Source organism: Pelodiscus sinensis, chromosome 14 (assembly GCF_052426305.1).
Source record: "Pelodiscus sinensis isolate ZL-2025 chromosome 14, ASM5242630v1, whole genome shotgun sequence".
Classification (NCBI taxonomy): Eukaryota; Metazoa; Chordata; order Testudines; family Trionychidae; genus Pelodiscus; species Pelodiscus sinensis.
Genome location: NC_143065.1, coordinates 30,601,446 through 30,622,442, shown reverse-complemented (window position 1 = coordinate 30,622,442; position 20,997 = coordinate 30,601,446). Strand labels below are relative to the sequence as shown.

The 20,997-nt window shown below is 45.8% G+C and overlaps 1 protein-coding gene across 2 annotated transcripts in view; it reads left to right on the top strand.

Annotated features, from left to right (window-relative positions):
• ACAN (aggrecan) overlaps nucleotides 1-20,791 on the top strand; it is a 90,089-nt gene extending 69,298 nt beyond the window's left edge. Inside the window, exons 14-19 of one of the 2 annotated variants that reach the window (XM_075897060.2) lie at nucleotides 7,185-7,298; nucleotides 11,957-12,115; nucleotides 14,530-14,612; nucleotides 15,106-15,250; nucleotides 17,220-17,402; nucleotides 20,591-20,791. In XM_075897060.2, coding sequence (XP_075753175.2) covers nucleotides 7,185-7,298; nucleotides 11,957-12,115; nucleotides 14,530-14,612; nucleotides 15,106-15,250; nucleotides 17,220-17,402; nucleotides 20,591-20,679 — 773 coding nt within the window. In that variant the 3' untranslated portion in view covers nucleotides 20,680-20,791. The remainder of the gene's footprint in view (nucleotides 1-7,184; nucleotides 7,299-11,956; nucleotides 12,116-14,529; nucleotides 14,613-15,105; nucleotides 15,251-17,219; nucleotides 17,403-20,590) is intronic. The other variant, XM_075897061.2, reaches the window with a different exon arrangement.
• The last annotated feature ends 206 nt before the right edge of the window (nucleotides 20,792-20,997 follow it).

Genomic DNA, 20,997 nt, shown 5'->3' with positions numbered 1-20,997 from the left:
GAGAGAGTTTGTCTGTTTGTCTTTCTGATTGATCAAGAACTCCTTCTAAACAATTAGAGCTAGGATCACCAAATTAGGTACACAGCATCCTCTTATCATAAATTAAAGTAACGTAAGAATTTGGTTGTGCCAGGTAAATGGGATGTACCTGGAATGGGATTGCTTCTCAAAAAATCAAACAGAAAAGGGACAATCACCAAAGCAAGTACAGCCCTCATGACTGATAAAACTGAGCAAATGTTGAAAGAGGAGCCAGAAAAATAGGATGGACCTGAAATAGAATTGCTTCTCAATAAACCTTACAGAAAAGAGATAAAATGGAGAAATGTGGATTAATGCTCTGTTTTGGCACTACAGGGAAATGCTGGGTAAATCTGCTAGTTGATAATAAAGCAGAATGCATTCTAGTTTGTCTTGAAAGAAGAAACCCAAAGCTAAGACCCAGTGGAAGTGGGGCTTTAACGATAGTTTTTCATATACATTCCTATTAAGCTTACCTGGCTAAGGGTTTCAAGTAGATTCAGTGATCACAAGGGTTTTTTTATATGAAGATTTCTTTCCTTTACCATACCATATTATTCCCCCAAGATAACAACATTAGAAGCCAAAGTGGAAGTTGTGTTACCCAGTGGATTGAAAATTAACTCGTGGAATGCTGGCATTTTCCAGGCTTCTAGACAAGGAATTATAAGGTCGATGTGGCATGGAAGTAATCAGCAGTCTATAATTGTCCTCAAGACTAGGATCTCACAAAAGCCTCAGATTTAAAGTGCTGTTCACATCACTGGTCTCTTCAGCCAGACTTTTGACAACTATGTGTAGAAGTCTGTTACCATTGGCAGAATCTGAGGGCACACAAGTATTAGCAAAAATACTGTGTGGGCATTTCACTGGAAATGCTGTGGTTTGCATCTTTTGAATTAGCAGATGGTTTAAAGACTGCAGTCAGGTGGAGGCGAAAACTGACATTTGCTGAAATGTCAGCAATTTACCACAAGGTTTGCATCTGTCTGGATCTGTTGCCCAACCAGCCAAAGCAGCTAAATAGTATTAGGCAATTTTGAAGGAGTCTTGGTTGGTGCAAGGATTCTTTAGGGCCTGAAAGCCTGAAGGGTATATTTTGTCAATTAAAGGAAAGCAAGAAAAGAAAAACTTTTTTTTAAAATCATACGACTGCTTCATACAATTCTATTTAATGTGGGAATGTGGCTATGAAGAAGGAAGGTAGCTCTAATAAGTTTCAGCTGAGATATCAGCACTGGCAGCTGTCTTTACTGGCCAGTCCTGTTATTTGCTGTCTCTTGGCTGTTTTATGACATGACGCCAGAGGCTTATTTGCTTAATGGAAAACCAGCTCTGAGGACACAACCTAAAAGAATGGCCTGTTGTACAGGTAAAGTAGGTTTTCTTTCACACATAATATTATGGAACCAAGGATTCCTGAGCTCTGAATGCTTGTAATCAAATCATCACTTGGAAACGTAGCCCTGAGAGGGAGCACTGCAAGATAAACTTGTTTTCCTGATAAGTGTCTGCGTTTTGTAGTTTAATAGTATATGTTTTGTGTTGTGGCAGGTTATTTTCTCCTCCTCTGGACCCTGAGGCTGAAATTTCATTATTTGATATATATTTCTGTGGCTTAAGTCAGAGAACTATACTCTTTCCATCTGCTGTCAAAGTCACTATTTGGCTGTGCTCTTGCCACGAGCCATTAATTATCTCTCACATCTACGATAATTGTTTTCTCCAGCTGCTTCTTTTCTTCTTTGATCAGGAGAGATAAAGTGTGAATGGAGTTATCTTTTAGGTGCCACTTTACGGACTTTGGAACATTCTTCCCTGCTTAACACACAAGATCAGTATTTATCATATTCCCAGGAATTCCTGGAAAGCAGAAGCTATGACTTCTGGAAAGATTTTCTCTAAAAAGTATTGTTTAGTTGGTCCTTTGAGTCCCTATTTAGTGATTCACATACATCAGAAAATCCCATAAACACAGGTTAGTGTTGTTGTACACTTTGAAAATGTCTTGCTACTCAACCTGCAGAATGGGGTCAAGACTTGGATGTCAGATTGTATTTCCAGACAGGTTACCCTAAAACCCAAGATGGCAATAGGAATTTTTTCAGTGTTTAAGTGATGCTTCACAGCCTTCCTTGCATGCTGTTCCTCATCAGTGAATGTTTTAAATATAAAACAAAACTTATTTAATCAATACTCAAATCTGTCAGTGATAAAGGATGCCTTTTTAATAAAACAATATATTGTATTTTTTAAAAATCCATACTACTTTTACTGCCAGTAAGTTATTAGATATTTAAAAGGGAAATGGTTCTGAAACTCTTAATGTATTTTTTCATCACTTATGCTGTTTGGTCATGTTTGTAATTATATAAAATGGTTAGTTTCACTTTTGTTTACAAAGGGTTTCTCTTCCTGATTTTTATGTCCTGGTACAGTGCTACTGTGTTTAAGTTTGCAAGACTGCGTGGGAAGATCTTTGTTGCATCTAATACAAGGGGTATGTCTAGACTACATGCCTCTGTTGCCATAGGCATGTAAATTAGACTACCCGACATAGTCAGTGAAGTGGGGATTTAAATATCCTCCGCTTCATTAAAATAAAAATGACTGCTGCGCTGTGCCGGCTCAGCTGATCGTCAGCACAGCGCAGCAGTCAAAACGCGGATCGGTCAACAGGGAACGACTTTGTTGGCCGCTCCTGTAAACCTCATTTCACGAAGCATAAGGGAGCGGTTGACAAAGGCATTCCCTGTCGACCTATCCGTGTCTTGACTTGCGCACTGTGTCGACGATCAGCTGAGCCGGGAAAGCGCAGCAGCCATTTTTATTTTAATTAAGACAGGGATATTTAAATCCCCGCTTCATTGACTATGTCAGCAGAGGCATGTAGTCTAGATATACCCTAGGTGACTAGAGTAGCAGTAAATGTAATATGTACCTGGGAACACTGGAACTTAGGAAGGGGATAACAAACTGGTGAAGCTATTTTGTATTTGCCTAAATGAAACATCTAGTGCAGGTGTGGCCAATTCGTGAGCCGCATGTGGCTCTTCCCCCCCCTTAAATTGCAGTTCGTGAAGCCTCCCTTGCAGCCCTAGAAATGGCCCCCAATTCTCTGAGCTCTCTGGGGAGCTGTCCGGTGCGGCAAAGCAAAATAGTGCTGACAGGAGCATGATGTGTCCAAAAAGCCAATCTGAGGTTTTTTTAAAGGGGCAGTGTCTATTTTGCTCGACTGAACTGGTTTTTTTTTGTTTTTGTTTGTTTGTTTGTTTGTTTTCTTAACAACATTTTCCCCCTATCTCTTTGCACTATATGCACAACTATTTTGGCCCTTTGACTGTAAGAGTTTGGCCACCCCGATCTAGTGCAATCCTGCTACCTCCTTGCTTTCGTCAATCAACAGTTTATATTTATTAAATAGGACATCCTATTTTCATTTTTTTTTAATCATGAAAACATTTTTTGTAAAAATGCTAGTCCCTTTAAGAATACATCAACTAGAAACCTCATGTTGTGACAAGACGTTTGAATGGTCTTTTTTAATGTTCTGACGATACCAACGTAAGTATAAATCATCTTCAAAAGACTCCTTATTTTCTTGATGTTCTGTTCTCAGCTCCCCAGAACATGCCATCTTCTGTCTTTCTGTTAGACTGGAAGCTCGTCAAAGCAGGGACTTTCTCAATCTGTTTTGTACCACCCCAAGTACATTGTTAGCCCTTAAATAATAGTCATCTTTTCTTCCTGTCCTTGTTAAAACCAGCAATGCTGGGGGACTAGTGAGGGAATCGTGAGAAAACAAACATGCATTTTAGGCAAAATTTACATAAAATAACAAATATCAAATTACAGTAGCTTTGTAAATTCCTTCAGTGTTAAGATACATGACACAGCTGCTGGCTGCTGAAGGATCCTTGCATCCTCCCCTAAACTCTGAAAGTCTCTGTCGTGAAGGGTTGAATGGTGAGCCAGACTATGGAGGCTATGGGTGTGTAATATATACTTGTGGCAACTAAAGGGATAACAGTAAAATGCCAAGCATTACGTGTTTGAATGGTTTAATATTTCTTTTACTTAAGTTTCCTTCTCATGTAAAGCTCCGGCTCCAGAACATACATATCATAGATCTATTCTCCAGTGTCTCTAAGGTCTATATTATGTTTGATACGAGCAGGTGATATTATTTATTGTTCTAAAACATCTCTAAAACCCAAATACCAGCAGGGTGAATAGAAACTCAGCCACACCAACTCCATATGTCTTGACTCGTGGGAGACTCTATAGATACCGGTAACTGCTGAGACAAGATGGTTTCTAAATATAGACAAAAGCACAGTCCCTGCCTCAAAGAGCTAACATGCTAAATGGCTAGTTCAATATTTATTATTGTCATGTGTTTTAAATGTCAGCTTTCAAAATATTTGCAGCATGCATTTCATGTCTGAATGTTCTTATGTTATTTTTACCAACACTGTTAAAATATATCGTGTGTGTGTGTGTGTGTGTGTGTGTGTGTGTGTGTATAGGCGTTTATATATATATTGAGTATCCATATAGCATATATAATATGTACAGTGCATATTATATACAAGTACAACAGCAAGTTCTGCTCTGATGTTATTTCCTGATTTGAAATTTGATGCAGTATACTAGCCCACGTGTATATCTGCTGCCCTTCTTCCTCCAGGTGGGACCACTGCAGATCAGCTGTGTCTGAAAGTGATCTTGGGTGCATAAAACGTTAATCCTTCTCACTGAACATAAATGAAGAGCCCATTGCAACTCCTTGCTAAACATTCTGCTTTAGCTCCTATACATGCTTTATTTCCATTTCTACAGTGTGGCTTTCCACTTATAGAAGCTAATGGACAAAGGAGAACCCTCCCTTACTTGTTCAGGTGGCGACCACTGTAATTGGCATCAACTCCTGCTGCTACTGTTCCTGGGAAATTTGGTGTGTACTGGGATTTTAATCTCCTCTCAACACATTTCAGTTTCCCTTTTGTGTTTTAAATCTTTTAGGATCCAAAGACGTGAGCCCATAAGTTGTTATCAACCTGACTCATCCTTTCTTTTCTACAAAATCATTCCTTTTTTGTTCTGGAAAGTCCCAAAATGCTTATTAGTGTTGTTGAAAGCCTCACATTACACTAAAAATAATAGCTCACAAAAGATGAATTAGTATTTCAGTGGAAAGTCCAGAGAAGAAGCCAAGTGCAAAACTAGTTTAAATGTTTCATAAGCCATTTGCAGAATATTTGCAATACCCCCCAGGCCCACAAATTAGGATACAAATAACAAGGGCTCTCAATCTTTAAGTGCAAACTGACTACCAGCTGGTGCCAGGAAGACTTGCTGCTCATCATTTCTCTCTCCATATACAAAAAAGTTTTTCCTGCCAGATGACAGAATGTTCCTGCCGAGCAACAGAATAACATCATCACATCATCAGCATCAACAGGCTCTCTCAGCGAAGCAAAAGCAGCCAGAGAGAGGGGGGTAGGCAAGCATAGCGAGTAAAGGTTGCAGCTCCTTAGTAATATTTTACAATTCAATGTGCTAAAAGAGTCAATTTTTCTCTGAAGTATCTGACTAGACAATAGCAAAGTTAAAACATTCATCTGTTTTCTTATGGCTGAAGACAAAATACTTGATTAGATGGATCGCTGTTCTGCTCTGGTATGGCAGCAGAGAGGATATTGGACTAGACAAACGATTAATCTGATCCAATGTGGCAGAAGACAGAATATGGAACTTGATGGATTGTTGTTCTGCACCATGATGGCCATCTCCACGCCCTTCTGTGATTCATCTTCTCTTAGTCTGTTTTCCCACTAACCCCTCTGGCACTGACGTGTGGTGTCAGGAAGATGACTTCTGTTAAAGTCAGTATCTTTAAGACATTCTAGTACTTCGGTGTTTGAGGAGCAAGACTTTGAAAAAAAAAAGAATAGTCTCACTAAAGGAGCTAACCAGAAACTACTGTTTTTAGCCTACAAGCTTTTCTGTATGCATTTGGAGACAATTACATTCTTACTCATTGGCGCTTTGCTACAGTTTCTTGAGCTGACTTCATCTCTGCAGCCCTTTCATTCTAATTAACTTGTTTCTTCTGTCTGATTTCAAGACTCACTGAGGAATAGGATTAAGTTCAGACTTGAGAGATATTAAGAAAAAAATATAGAAGATTGTATTTTGTAGCATATAGATCCAGACTGTTCATTGTGGTATCATTCTGAACATAACAACCAATTGATCCAAGCCACTTTCTTTCCCTCCCTGAATTGGTGGGAGCTAGGCAAGCCATTACAGTAGTGACATGTACTGTCCATATTGGGGGTAACTGACAAACTATGAGACTTGGGACCAAAGCTGGATCTACCCAAAGGCCTCTTTGTACCAATGGAGCAGTACAAAGAGTCCATAAAACTGTCCTAAATGGGCAGCTAGAAGTTCCTGCTGTATGGAGAAAAGCTGCTAGAGCTGGCTTTACTCCTGCCCCATCACTAGCAAGCAGGGTCAGGTGCATGGCAGGGCCAAGGTTGGAACATATGGCATTCCAGCATTTCTTGCCAAAGAAATGACCCCTGCAACCCGCTGTTCTATGGAACAGGTGAGGAGTTAGCCCTGGGAGTTCAGGATCAAGAATGACATCTGGACTTTGGTTAGAAGAAGTCAAAAATGAGGAGTCCAGGAGGGAAAGGGAAGTATTGTTCCATGTTTGAGGATGTTCTCTTGTTTAAGAGAAGTCCAATGTCTGACTTTTAGACATTAGCTTATGGAGGCTGAGACACAAGTTAAGCAGAAAAGATGGACAAGGAAGAGCCACAACTGACGTCAAAAGATACTGAGCAGAATACATTGAAAGTCATCTCTCCAATCTCCGCTGATGTTGTCCTAATATCACCATAGCATTCTCCAGCCATCAAGTGACAGAAATTTGAGTGAAAAATGTCAGCCTTTTAGGGTGGGTTGGGCTTTTAGCTTTCTTTTCTTCAGCAGTAGCAGCAGCAGCAGTAGTTTTAAAAGTTATCCCGTAACCCAAGCTTGAGCTCTCCCAAAACCATGGATGCTCCCTGTTGAACAAGTAAACAAACAAGTTCTCCTGTTGGTGGAGTTCCCTGCCCGGAGTCCTAATGGCAGCCCTTGATTTCTTGCAGACATTGATGAGTGCCACTCAAGCCCCTGTCTGAATGGAGCTACCTGCGCTGATGGCATCGACTCTTTCAAATGCTTATGCCTTCCCAGCTACGGAGGGGACCTGTGTGAGATCGGTACGGCCTACTAGCTTCAGCTAATTTTACTAACAGCTGCACCACCCAAAAAACTGACCCCCAACATTCTCCCACCAATCCCGCCCTCATCGCAATAAGCTAACTCCTAACAGCAGTTAAAATACATCTTACAGGGGAAAAGACCGAGCTGTTTGCTTACAATTATTGTTATTTTTCCATCACAGCATCTTGTTTATCCAGGAAATTCTTCTTAACTTCTAGGAGACAGTGGCATCTTTAGGGCTTCTAGGGAACCTACTGTCTTCTTGGCTTCTTGAAGAGAGAGATTACTCTCTTTCTTGTTGTTTTTGCTAAAAAAAATTGCATAAAGCACATTTGATACTGTTTGCCATAAGCACAAGCATGCTGTTGGCTCAAAGAAAACCATTCCAATCTACCTGTAATAATCCATCTGTAGTAATAGGGCACATTTTTATGGCATGTGAATCTTGTCTGCTCTTCTGGGACTTCAGTGAAAGATGGGTGAATTGAGTCATGTGACATGACCATGTTTCACTTTGTGAGGATTCTTCTATGAAGGACTTCATTCATGCTTGTGAATCTTCTCAGATTCCACCTGACGTGTGTCATTTCCTTCCAACGAATGCAGTTTTCACGGCAACAATGGCAAGCAGTGAGAATCCTTGAGGGAAAAATGAAATATCCTGTTTTTTCATCAGAATGATATTTTCTTGTGTGCACAAATATCATTTGTTTTGAGAGAGAAAACAGAAGAATATTTTACCTCAAGTCCATGAAAGTTAGCTTTTTTGACACTTTCTCCAGGAGGAAAAATGCTCCTGCCTTTCTCCACAGGGACAGAGAGAAGCAGGTTTGAAAATACTACCCATTCACCTTCTAATGGGCAATAGAAACAATATTTGATCTTCCCCCCACTCGTTCTCCTTTTAATATGAATATATGATAGAGTCAATGGTAGAAGAAGAACTGTTAAGAATGAGTAGAGTTTGTGAGCAGGCGCTATTCAAGCTTCCTTCACTTATCTCTTCCAGTGTACCTCAGTCCTAATGTTTAGCATCTCCTACTGGTCTGGCATAGGAGCCCCACCTTAGATGAAGCAAGAGACCTCCTATAATATGGAGTATTGCTTCTAATGGCTGTATTGAAACACCACTCCCATATTTGACCCAAACCTAGTGTAATCTCTTCTCTTTTCAGAACAGTTTGTCTATTAATGGAATCTTGATATCAATGGGTATCTTTATATTGGATTACTTTGGAATGTATGAGAGCAGTCTACTGCCCTAAATAGCAGTGGAAATGCCCCCTTTAAAATCCAGCCTTACCCCCAAGACAGAATGAATGAGCTACTTTTTCCTTCTCTAACTTCTTTGATTCCCTAAGAACATCTATGAAGTCAGTAGCATTTTAGATAGAAATATAGAATCATGGAACACTAGGACTGGAAGGGACCTCAAAAGAAGACATCAGGTCCAATCACCTGCACTCACGGCAGGACCAGGAACCACATCCCTTCCAGATGTTTATCTAACCAGTTCTAAAATAAATCCAAAGGTGGAGATTCCACAACTTCCCTAATAATTTATTTCAGTGCTTAACCATCCTGACAGTCAGGAAGTTTTTCCTAATGTACAACCTAAACCTCCCTTGCTGCAATTTAAGCCCATTGCTTCTTGTGCTATCATCAGAGGTAAAGGGGAATAATTTTCTCCTTCCTCTTTGTAACACCCTTTTAGATACTTGAAAGCTGTTATCATATCCCCTCTCAGTCGTCTCTTTTCCAAACTAAACAAGCCCAGTTCTTTCAATCTTCCCTCATAGGTCATGTTTTCTAGACCTTTAATAATTTTTGTTGCTCTTTTCTGGACCTTCACCAATTTCTCCACATCTTTCCTGAACTGTGGTGCCCAGAACTGGACACAATACTCCAGTTGAAGCCTAATCACCACGAAGTAAAGCAGAAGAATCACTTCTCATGGCCATATACACAGTCAGTCATTCTTAAATGCCTATAAATGTGAAATCAACCTGTAGAACTCCTTGACAGAGGATATTGTGAAGGATAAGACTATAACAGGGTTCAAAAAAGAACTAGATGAATTTATGGGCAGTAGATTCATCCATGGCTATTAGCCTCTTTGTCCCTCACCTCTGTCTGCAGAAAGCTGGGAATGAGCGATAGGAGATGGATCACTTGATGATTACCTGTTCTGTTGATTTCCTCTGGGTACCTGGCATTGGTCATTGTTGGAAGACAGGACCCTGGGTTAGATGGACTTTTTGTCTGTCTGAACCAGTATGATCATTTTTATGTTCCTATGTGAAAGCTTGGAGTGAGTGCCACTTGATATTCAATTTTACCTGCTTCTTATAGACAGCTGCTCTACATATTTATGTATAGGTTACTGCTTTATAAGAAAGCCTTTTGTTTTCTGGTAGAAAGTCCTATTGAGATTGTGCATTGCGTTCCATCCTAAATCAGTGAGTGTGATAGTTTATAAAGGTCTGTGTGACATAACCAACCAGAAAAAGACACTTAGGCATATTATGTGCTCCCTCCCCAGCTCTTGGAGATGTGGTGGACATGACCCAGGTTTGTGAACAGCTCCTGCGCCCCAAGGTTGACCCAGTGGAGATGGTCTGTTTGGTCTGTAAAGGAAGAAGCAAAAAAAGAGAATTCAAAGGACCCACCAACCCCTTTCTATAGATATATCTATATTTCATTAAAGTGGAATATACAACGTCTTCCTTGCTTAGGGTTAGAGGGATTTGTTGAATGGTCAAAAGGAAAAATAAAACCCATGACCTGGAAGGCACAAGGAGCTGAGAAAGGATGACAGATGGATGAACTCTCTCTGCCACTGAAAGGATGCGACTAAATCTCCATCTTGTCACCATTAGATCTTCCTTCCTTTCACATCACTGATGCTCCCTTTTCTCATCAATGGGCTCATCGCATCTCCTCTTCCTCACAGTGACAGTTCCTCTCTGGCTTTGTACCTTGTCATGGTGGTGCAGATTCTGGGTGCTAGTCAGTGGAGGCCGTGATTAGAGATGATAGGCTATAGTAAATTCAAAGACCGAAAAAGATAATCATTCCATGATTTGAGTGCAACTGCCTGCAATGTAAGTGTCTATTTGAAGGAGATCGTTTTATCTTAGATTGGACATTAGGAAAAATGTCCTAACTGTCAGGGTGGTTAAGCACTGGAATAAATTGCCTAGGAAGGTTGTGGGATCTCCATCATTGGAACTGTTTAAAAGCAGGTTAGACAAACACCTGTCAGGGAAGGTCTAGATGGTGCTTGGTCCTGCCATGAGTGCAGGGGACTGGACTCGATGACTTCTTGAGGTCCCTTCCCATCCTATGAATTTATGATTCTGTCATCACACGAGCATCTGCCCCAACGATTTCTGTGTTTGTCCCTGTTTCTTCTTGGTTTTCAGAAGGTATTTGTATGCGTTTGTTAACGGCAGAGAACAAAGGATTCCCCAAAATCCCATCTTTTCTTTATTCTGTTGCATCTGCTCAGCCCTTTTCCATTTTTAAAAAGGATTGGGTTCTACTTTTATGTATTTTCTGCCTTACATCCCTTGCTTACCTTTTCCCCTCAGTCCCCAAGCCCTGGACAGCTAGTCTCATAGTCCCTGTGCCCTGTGAATCAGTTTCCAGAGTTTCTGTGGCCCCAAGTATTCATTTCCAGGACCCACACTTCCTGATGTAGGACTCAGCTACCATCTGATGCCCTTTCCTGGTATCTATTCCTTGTAGAGAATCTCCCATATGCATCCTCTCCATATAAGAGCTAGCATTTCTGTTCAAAAGAAACTACCCCCCTCCATTATTAAAACAAATTAAAATAGCTAACTTCTCTGAGGTGAAGAGGGTAGGCACTAACTTCCCTTTTAATGACTTTACCTTTCAATCCTTGACCCCAGTCATAATGTAAAAAGTCAAATATTTTGTGCCTTTAATTTTCTTTGATGGCATTTCTCAGTAATCACTAGCAATAACCACTTAAAGAGGTGATAGATTTTTGCTCTTTTCCTAATCCTTTTTTAAAATATTTTCTTTAGCGGTTGTTTTTTTCTGTCTCCCATATGGTAAGTCCTGCCCCACGTTGCTTTTCTGTGATCTCACCGGGTTGCTTATTCCATCTGAGAAGACTCAGAATAGTGATTGTATCCCACTGAATCTGAACTGTGACCTCTCCTTCCCCTCCCTCCCATCTTTGATGCATAAACACTGATTGTGGGGAGCAAAATACAGGTTTCAAAGATGAAAGCTGCTCCCCAAGGTGAACAAAATCAGCAGGACAGCCCTGGGGGGGAAAGTGGTGTAATCTGAGGGTATTTCTCAAATGTAGAGTTCTGGAACCTGATTGGGAATTTGAAATATTCAGGAATTTATCTGTCAAATTTTTCAGTAGTGCCTATCTCCACTTCTACCACAGGGTCTTTAGTCTACATCCCCTCCATAAACTATTCCTTGGTTGCCTTCTGATCATTTTACCTTGGAGACTATAACATACAAAAATATCAAGGTTTATTCTTTAGTGGGTGTGACCATGTGTGTATTTTTGTTCCATGAATGCTTGGTCAACCGAGAGGTGAGTTGGATGGCACTCTGCTCTGACACATGCAGTTCCCTTTCATTCCCTTCTTGTGTGTTTCAGACCTGGAGGATTGTGATGAGGGCTGGACCAAGTTCCAGGGCCATTGTTACAAGCACTTTGAACAGAGAGAGACGTGGGTGGAAGCTGAGACCCGGTGCCGGGAACATCAATCCCATCTGAGCAGTATCATCACTCCAGAAGAACAAGAGTTTGTGAACAGTGAGTGCTGGGGTTAATGGCTAGGATCTGAGGGAGGATGGGCAAAGATCAAGCTGACTATTTAGGCCTCAAAAAGTCCACTGAACTTGCTGGGTGAATTCCACTGACTCTCACAGTTCTTGTCAATCGAGGCCTGTCAACCTAAAGGAGAGGAGGAATCGTCAGTATCTGGGGCCATATTGGGAAACAAACCCGGTTCATTCCATAGATCTGTGGTTCATACAGACTTGCTATGGTATCCCATTGCCACATTAGCTGCTTCCCAAGATGTTTGCACCTGTTGGCATGTTCATACCAATGCAGAGGTTTGTGGGGAGCAGGATATTGGAAGATGTGGGTGTTGCTGAGGGGTGGGTGCCTGGTGACTTGTTGAGAGGAGGGGAAGGGATGGGAGTGTGAGAGATAGCTGGGAGGAAGGTCTTTGGGGAGTGGGAAGGTGTGACATAGGTGGGAGAGGAAAGGCAGGGTGTTAAGGAGTGGGAGTCTGAGGTCGGGGAGGGGAACTGGCAGGAGGGCAAGGCACTAGGAGCAGAGGGCCTGAAGTGGGGAGGGATCTCGGTGGGGGTGAGGCATTTGTGGGTTGAAGGCCTGAGGGAGGGGAGGGGGCTTGATGAGGTGAGGCATGTGGAGCTCAAGGGCCTGAGGCAGGGATGGGGGCTTGGCAGGGGTGAGGCATTTAGGGGTCAAGGGCCTGAGGCGGGGGAGGGGATCTTGGCAGGAACAAGGCATGTCTGGAGTGGGACCCTGAGGCGGGGGAATGGGGCTTGACAGTGGGTTTGAGCATTGGGAGCCTGCGGTAAGGAGAGGGGTTTGGTGAGGATGGGGCATGTGGGAGTCTGAGGCAGGATGGGGGGAATGGGAGCAGGGGTGGGGAACTTGGCATGGGCAGGGCATGTGAGGAGTGGGACTCTGAGGTGGGGTGTGTGGGGAGCAGTTCACACCAGCCAGGAGAAGGATCCAAGGGGAGTGCTTCTCCCCCCCACCCGCGGCACTTGTGCCACTGTGCTCTTGGTGGCCCAGAGGAAGAAAGGCAGGGAAAAGTCCTGCTGGCTGTGGGAAACTCTGCAGGGCTGGTCCATGGGGCTGCCCAGTCCTGACTGTTCTGCCTCCCACCTCTCCAATCTTGGTAGAAATAGCAAGACCTGGGAGTGGGCTGGGGTGGAAGCAGCATCTTTCTTACACTGGAGCCAGTGAGACTGCACCCCAGGACTCCAAATAGCTCCAGACCAGAGAGGGAGATGGTCTCCTCTGAGCTGGTGCAGTGAGGAGGTGCTGGAGAAGTCTTCTCACTCCGGGAGAAGAAGGAATAACCCTCCCATTTTTCTGGAGGAGAGGGAGCTGAGATGAGAGTACACCCCATGGATCGACTTGGAGTGGGATCGTCATGCAGCCGGGGTGGGGAGCAGAACTCTGTCCAACCAAGTTTCAGTCTAAGGGGATTAGAACTGGTGAAACTTCTACTATGGTGCACAGTCTTGTCCAGGATGCCTGGGGACTTCCCTTATGCCAAAACCAACCAGAATGCCAGTGTGCCATTCTCTGGCCCCATTAGTGAGCGAGGGAGATATGAGGGCCTGCAGGCATGTGGGAAAAGTGGCCCAGTTTGGACCCAACTGGGGTTTTATGTTGGGGCACCAAGATGCAACATTTCCCTTCTTGCTGTGCCCTTCTGCATCCTTGCTTCTGAAGGGGTGATAGACCACAAAGTAAGACCTGCCCTTCGTCCGCACTAGGATAATAACATCTCTAGTCGGAGTAGCCACCTGGCAGCCCATGGCAAGGGTACTACAGGAGACTTTCATGAGATTAATAAGGCAAACTAGAGCCACCTGTACAGTGACACTCCAGAGCAGCGTTTCTCAACCAGTGGTATAAGTACCCTTAGGGGTACTCAAGAGAAATCTGGGAGGTACGTCAACACAACTGAAATTTGGAGAATCTGACTTTTTGTTTTAAGTTTTACAGCACTTTATTATTTTTGTACTTTTTACACCCAAAAATTTCATCGCCCGCCCGGCTACGATGAAGTTGTTTAAACAAATGTGTTGCGACGGTAGAAAAAAATGTTGTCTGTCTGAAAACTGTAGGTACTGGGGGTACTTATAATTTTTTTTGTAAAGGGGTACTTTATAAAAAAAGGTTGAGAAACACTGCTCCAGAGCACCGCCAGCTTAGGCACTCTCAGTTCCTAGCTGAGGGAGATTTATCCACCGCTCCTTTAACTGATCTGACTTCATCATTCAGAGCCACCCTTTGTCAAACAACCATGATACAGACCTGTCACTATGATGTTCCAATCCTTGGCAGAACCCAGGGTGCCTCTGTTGCGTCTCCTGCCACTAGCGTGGGCGAGGTGAATGGTGGTGGAACTCCCTTCCCCATTCCTTACTCTTCTCTCCATCTTTCTTTTTCAGACTACGCACAGGATTACCAGTGGATTGGACTCAGTGATAGGGCCATTGAACATGACTTCCGCTGGTCCGATGGAAACTCCCTCGTGAGTTGTGTGTGGGGATGGGAGCATTTCTTCACTGAGAGTCATTTCAGGAAAGCACCACCTTTTCCCATGCCCACTTTAACTTTTTGTGCTGTGGTGTATGGTCATGAAGCTGTTGTCTGGGGACTGGATGTTAGAGTCATTGGAGTGAGGCAACTGGGACACGCACTGATTGGAGTCAGTTATGAGCTATTTTGCAGAGGGAGGGACCAACGTTCCTTCTCATTTTTTCCATCCATGTGTGGAATAAATTGTGTTAGATGCACCGAGGCATGTGCAAATATGCACCACTTGTAGAAACACATGCTACCGGTTGTGGGTGTTCTGCTAATCAGCTGGGTAGTATCTGAATCTCTCCTGGGTGGCTGCTTAAGCTCACAGCTTATAGGGAACACTGGGACCATCCCGTTCAGTGTTTGCACAGTATGAAAGCTGAAGAGAATAGGGAAAATGTCTCTGTAACTTAGAGGAAGGGCTTCTCATCTCTTCACAGCAATATGAGAACTGGAGGCCCAACCAGCCCGACAACTTCTTTGCGGCAGGAGAGGACTGTGTGGTGATGATCTGGCATGAGCAAGGAGAGTGGAACGATGTCCCATGCAACTATCACCTCCCTTTCACGTGCAAGAAAGGAACAGGTGAGCTATGGCGCTCCTTGTTTTTGGGTGCGGGTCCATATCCAGGCTTAGGCTGCAGCTCTTAAATCTGTAGCACGAGAGCAGCTAAATTTTATCCTACCAAGGGTTTCATCGGCATCTTGCCAGGATGTAAAGGGCTTCAGTAGAGTACTTAGCAAAGCCCTTCCTCCTTGATACGTAGGGGCAGCTTACGAGATGACTAGGCCCGGAAAGCAGTGTGACTTCTGCTTCGATAAAGGTGGAACATTGCAAGCTGGGATACTTACCCTCCATGGAGTTCACAGAGGCACTGCAGGACTTGGTGGACCATACTTTAGTTATCGCTTGGCTCTAACAGGAGTAAACACCTGGCTGTGAACCCAGGAAACCTCACCCATTCCTTGGGCAGAATCCAGGAGAACCTTAATTTTTGCAGAGTGACCCCGCTTAAGAGATTAGTACAGGAAATGGAGACAAATCCCACGTGGATTTGAAACAGCAAAAGGGATTTATGGAAGTAGAATTAGGATTTGACCAGGATCCCCAGTACCAACACCTCTCAAGTCTTGAAGAAAAGTGCTGTAAAATTTTTAATAAACACGCATGGTCAGGACCTTGGCTTTATGTGGTATGATGGTATTTCCAGCAGCACCACATCCCTTAGCATTGTACAAAAATTAAGGCCATTGAGTCCAGACTGCCTGAGGATGGAGAGCACCGTCTACTGAGACACCCACCCATCTCTGCAGCACACCACTGTCTAGAATCGCCTGTGACTTCGTACTCCCCAGCCCTGCATTGGGGTGTTTGAGTCCGTGCTGATTCTGGGTCACTCTCACTGCTCTTTTGATACACCTTGGAGGTCTCCGGTCCAAGCATTGATCTCGTCCAGCCCTGGATCAAGCTGCAGAGGTGGTGTGATTGCAGGAAGATGATGGAGTATGGGAAGTGCCCTTTCCTAGCTCACTTTCTTCTTCAAGCCATCCACTCCCATCCACCCACACCCCCAGTGGCACAGAAACAACAAAAGCCTTCCTGACAGCCACTTCCTTGTGCCTGACCCTCACTATGGCCCTGCCTTTCCAGAGGGGAGGGATGGAACCCTTTGGAAGGTTGTTGCTAAGTTTCCCAGCCTGTCGCAGAATTTCAATATCCCCCCGATTAAATTTCCAAAACAGAAGTAACCGCAGCAGAATCTGAAAAGGAGTTTGGTTTGTAATTAACTGGCTTTTATTTAGGGCCTCCGTCTCTAGTCCCCCAAACAAAGGAAATGATCCCTCCTTTGTTTGCTGCTTCCGTGGCCCCCACGTCTGGCTGACAGATGTGGCAATACAGCAAGCCAGGCCTAGGCAAGGGCAGGCACTTAGCAACGCTGGCATCAAGTACTGGCATGTAATAGATGCCCAACAGAGCTCCAGTGTAGAATCCCCTTCCCTGTCTGGATCCAAGGCATCCGCAGGGAGCTGGCCATGTGCTTTGCACTGCAGCCAGGTGTGCTTGTCAGCCGAGCAACGCGGAGGCCTCTGCTGTGGCTGCAGTGAATCAAACAGGCTGATGTTTTACCTGTGTCTCTGAGATAATGCACACTCAGGGTTCCCACCACTCACGTGCCACATGGAGCAGCTCATACTTCACCCCGTGCAGCACAGAAGCACTGAGCAGCACACTAGCCAGTCAGCCTATTCCTGGTGGGGTGAGAAATGATCCCTGTATATGCAGCTGCCCCTTCCCCCCCAGAAAGGACTGCGTTTCAGTGGTAGGTGAAGCAGTCCTTTTATGTACAGCCTGTAACCCACTTTGGGATCCCCTGGGAGAAACTGCACCAGGGAGCTGTAGTTGAATGGTTCTTATTCTAGGGAGAGTGTGTGAATGTGAGCAGCATGGTTAGACTCGAGCTGCTTGGCGGACAGCCCGCTTTGGCCCATTGCCTAGCAGGGGCACCTTGAGGTTGGAGCCTCCAGTTGCTCATTGTCTTGCTTGCCTGTGTCAGTTGCCTGCGGGGACCCACCTGTGGTCGAGAACGCCAGGACCTTTGGAAGGAAGAAGGACCGATATGAAATAAACTCCATGGTGCGGTACCAGTGTAACCAGGGCTACGTACAACGCCACGTGCCCACGATTCGGTGCCAGCCCAATGGCCACTGGGAGGAACCACGGATAGCCTGCATAGATCGTACGTATTGTTCTCCCTGCCTGCTCTTTGCACCATGGCCCTCTGAGTCTCCCGCGTGACACTTAGCCCAAGGCCAAGCTCTGGGAGTCCATGGGTGGATTCCTGGAAACAATCCACACCAGTGGTCCCCAATGCGGTGCCTGCGGGCGCCATGGCGCCCACCGGGCCATTTCTGTGCGCCTGCGGAGTGATCAGGGCCAGCCCCGCCCCCAGGCACGTGGTGCATGGGTGGTGCCGGCCCCAAGCACGCAGTGTATGAGTGGCCCCGCCCCTGGGTGCACAGCGCAAGGGCGGTGCCAGCTCCGGGCGCGCGGCATATGCGTGGTGCCGGCCCCTGGGTGCGCAGCACATGGACGTCCCCACCCATGGGCGCATGGTACATGGGCTGTGCCAGCCCCGGGTATGTGGGGTATGAGCATCCCCGCCCCTGGGTACGTGGCATAGGAGCGGCGCCGGCCCCAGGAGTGCGGCACATGGGTGGCGCCGGCACTGGGCACACAGCGTATGGGTGGCCCTCTCCCGGGCGCGTGCACGGCCCCAGCCCCGGGTGCCTGTGTGGCCTCGCCCCCAGGCGCATGTGCGTCCCGGCCCCTGGGTGCCCAGCGCGTGAGTGGCCCCGCCGCCGGGCGCACGGCAGCCCCAAAAGGTTGGGGACCACTGATCCACACTCTACAATGCAGGGCAGGGTGGCCGACAGACTTTGCTGGGCTTTGGGAAAGGTGGGAGGAGATAGCTCTAGACCCCTGCAAGGGGTGGGACCTTGGGCAAAAGGGTTGTGGCTGGGTGCTTGCCGCCCCAAGTCAGCCCTTCAGCACTGCCCAGTGCATGCTGCCCAGTGCTCCAACAGCAATTTAAAGGGCTTAGGGCTCTGGCCACTGCCATTGCTTCTATAGTGGTGGCTGGGAGCCTGGGGCCCTTTTAAATCTCTGAGGCCTCAGGGCCGCTGCCATCTTTGCACACCCACTGCCATTGGTGGGGCCTGAATTGAAAAGGCAGCCTAACCAGGGAGAGGGCAACTTTACCCCCCCCCCCCCCCCCGCCCAGATGTAGGACTGATGGCTTCTGGAGGGAGTTGCCTCCATTTCTTTTTGTCTGGAGGGACTTGAAGGACATGGAGCAAAGAGGTGGGATGGTGGAGAGCCAAAGTGCAGGAGGAAGGGTGATATTTATGGCTCCAGGACAGAGGTGTCCTCCACCCACTCTCTCATCCACGGAAGATACAGGTTTGCTGTCACCCAGACTAGTGGAAAGGGCTGTTTAGCCTGTGCCAGAAAGTCAAGATTGTTCTTTGTCTCAGTTAAAACTCCTGCGTTACCAGGATTATTGGTGCTGGTATTTCCCAGGTGGGTCTGGACCACGGGGACCAGCTGGAAACACAGCCTTGACTCTTCCAAGTCAGTGCAGCCGCCAATGGTCTGAAAGCTTCTGCCTAGTCAAAATGTGCTGGCTTCTCTGAGCCCAGGGATCCTTATAGCTGTCGAGGAAGATGGGGGACAGCTCATGGGGAGGGGAGGAGAAGCAGCTAAAATGGATCTACCAGGATTCCCATGGAGGGAGAAATCTGCACGTGGCGGGGGTTGAGGGAAGAAGATTAAATGGTTTGTTATGGCAATATGTGCGGGGAGTTAGGGTGCCACCTTAAAGGGCACCCTAAGACCTCACTGAGACTCAGTTTAGGCCTGTCTAGCCAATGTGGTCCCTGTGTATCCCACTCCCGCAGTGAGGCTCTGAACAGAAGCAGGAAACATAAAATTCCAAGGAAGGGTTAGTCCAAGAGCCAGGCAACCAGGGGTCTTTGTCCCCTCTTCTCCTGGCTTGTTCCCTCCCAAGCATCTAAACAACAGCAACCAACACATCCAGGAAGTATGACCAAGCCATTCTGTTCAGTCCCCTGCCCGGGTGCTACAGGACCCCTCATTCACTGGCTAATCTGAGCCTGGGTTTAATTTGATCTAAAGCCTGCAAAAAACAAATCATTTTAATCAGAACAACTCAGTTGCCTCCCTCAGTTGTGATCTAGTTAGGTGACTCCAAGGTAAATCAAAGTGTGGCTAAATAAAGTTGCTACTGAATTCAGAAGCAAGAGGAAAAAAATGGACCAGGAGATAAGTGAAATACAACTGCAGGTAAACACTGTATTAGTCAGCCTTGGCTCCTGACTCCCCTTGGCACTGCACATGTTGCACCATGTTCCTAAGGCCCATAGGCGCTTATCCACTGCTGGTGCCAATCAAGCCAAGAGGAAGGGTCTGAACTCAGGGACAGATGCATGAAAGGAAGGTCTTTGTTCCTAACTAGCCCATCTGTGCTCACTGCTCATTCCCCACTGATGTCATATTTGCCCCTACGGCAACCTGCTGAGCTATCCTGAGTAGAAGGCTCCACATGTAGGTGGGGAGGCACCGCTCTGTGAGCTGTATTCACAGCCATCTGCCCCTGTGATAAATGAGATCACTGCTGGGGGTGGGAAGAAACTCTCCCACTACACGTAACACTAATTCATTTTCCTCTTGTAGCCTCTTCTATCAGAGGTGCTCAAAGTCTCCCCGACTCCACCCCATGGGTTAAGTTGGAATTAGCCTCATTTTACAGATGGGAAGACTGAGGCACAGACAGGGGACGGGATGTGCCCAGTGCCACACTGTGCAGCTGTACAATGGACAGACCTTAGAGCTCCTGTCTCCCTAAGCAAAGTCTTTGGGTGCATTATGGGTGCTTCTGGGGGCGATCTCATTCCTTGCTGGGCCAGTGGTCTGGGCTGTGCTGGCTGCTTCTATGCTTGTCTGCTCACAAGGAGAGGGAAGAAATACACAGCGTATTGGACAGACAGCAGCCCAGTTGTCTCTGAATAGGATGCTTTTCAACAGGCTCCCAGGAGGCACCTGACTCTCTTTAAATTCGGTGTTTGCGGGGGGACAGGGGCCATCACAAAGTGCACTGAAAAAGCTCCACTGATTTCTCCGGTCCCGGCGCGCCAGAGGCAAGAGAAGGCCTGATTGTCTGGTGGCGAGCGGGCTGGCGCCACAGCACACTCTGCCCGGATGGTCAGAGGCAGAGCTTGCATAGAAGCCCCTGCTGTGTTTTTCCAGGGAGCGTGAGGCCTGGGGTGAGCCAGCTAAGGACAAGCAGGGGCTCTGTAACTTTCTCCCAGTAACAAGCTGCCTTTTCTTCTCCTCCTCCTCCCGCAGCCTCCATCTACAAACGCAGACTACACAAGAGGAGCCCAAGGAATCGGTCAAGACCCAATGGCAGAGAGGCACAGACACCCACCCATTAGAGAGGGGAGCGAGAGATTTTTACCAAAATTATATTAGCAGAGTCAGTGTCTTCTTCTTGATGTTGTTGCTTTTTGTCATATAAGGAAAAAAATATATTAAAGAAAAACTCCACCTTTGTGTATATATATCAAAAACAAACCAACCTCAGCACACCAAAGCACCGTGAATTCGATTCCAGCATTTTTACTAACCGTCCGGTTCCAAACACCTTTGTGCCTTTGGGGATGGGGTGGGAGGGTTGCAGAGGGCAGCGGGGGGTTAAGTTAAATAATAAAGAAGATTATTTTTTCCTGATTTTATCCACGAACAATGTAATT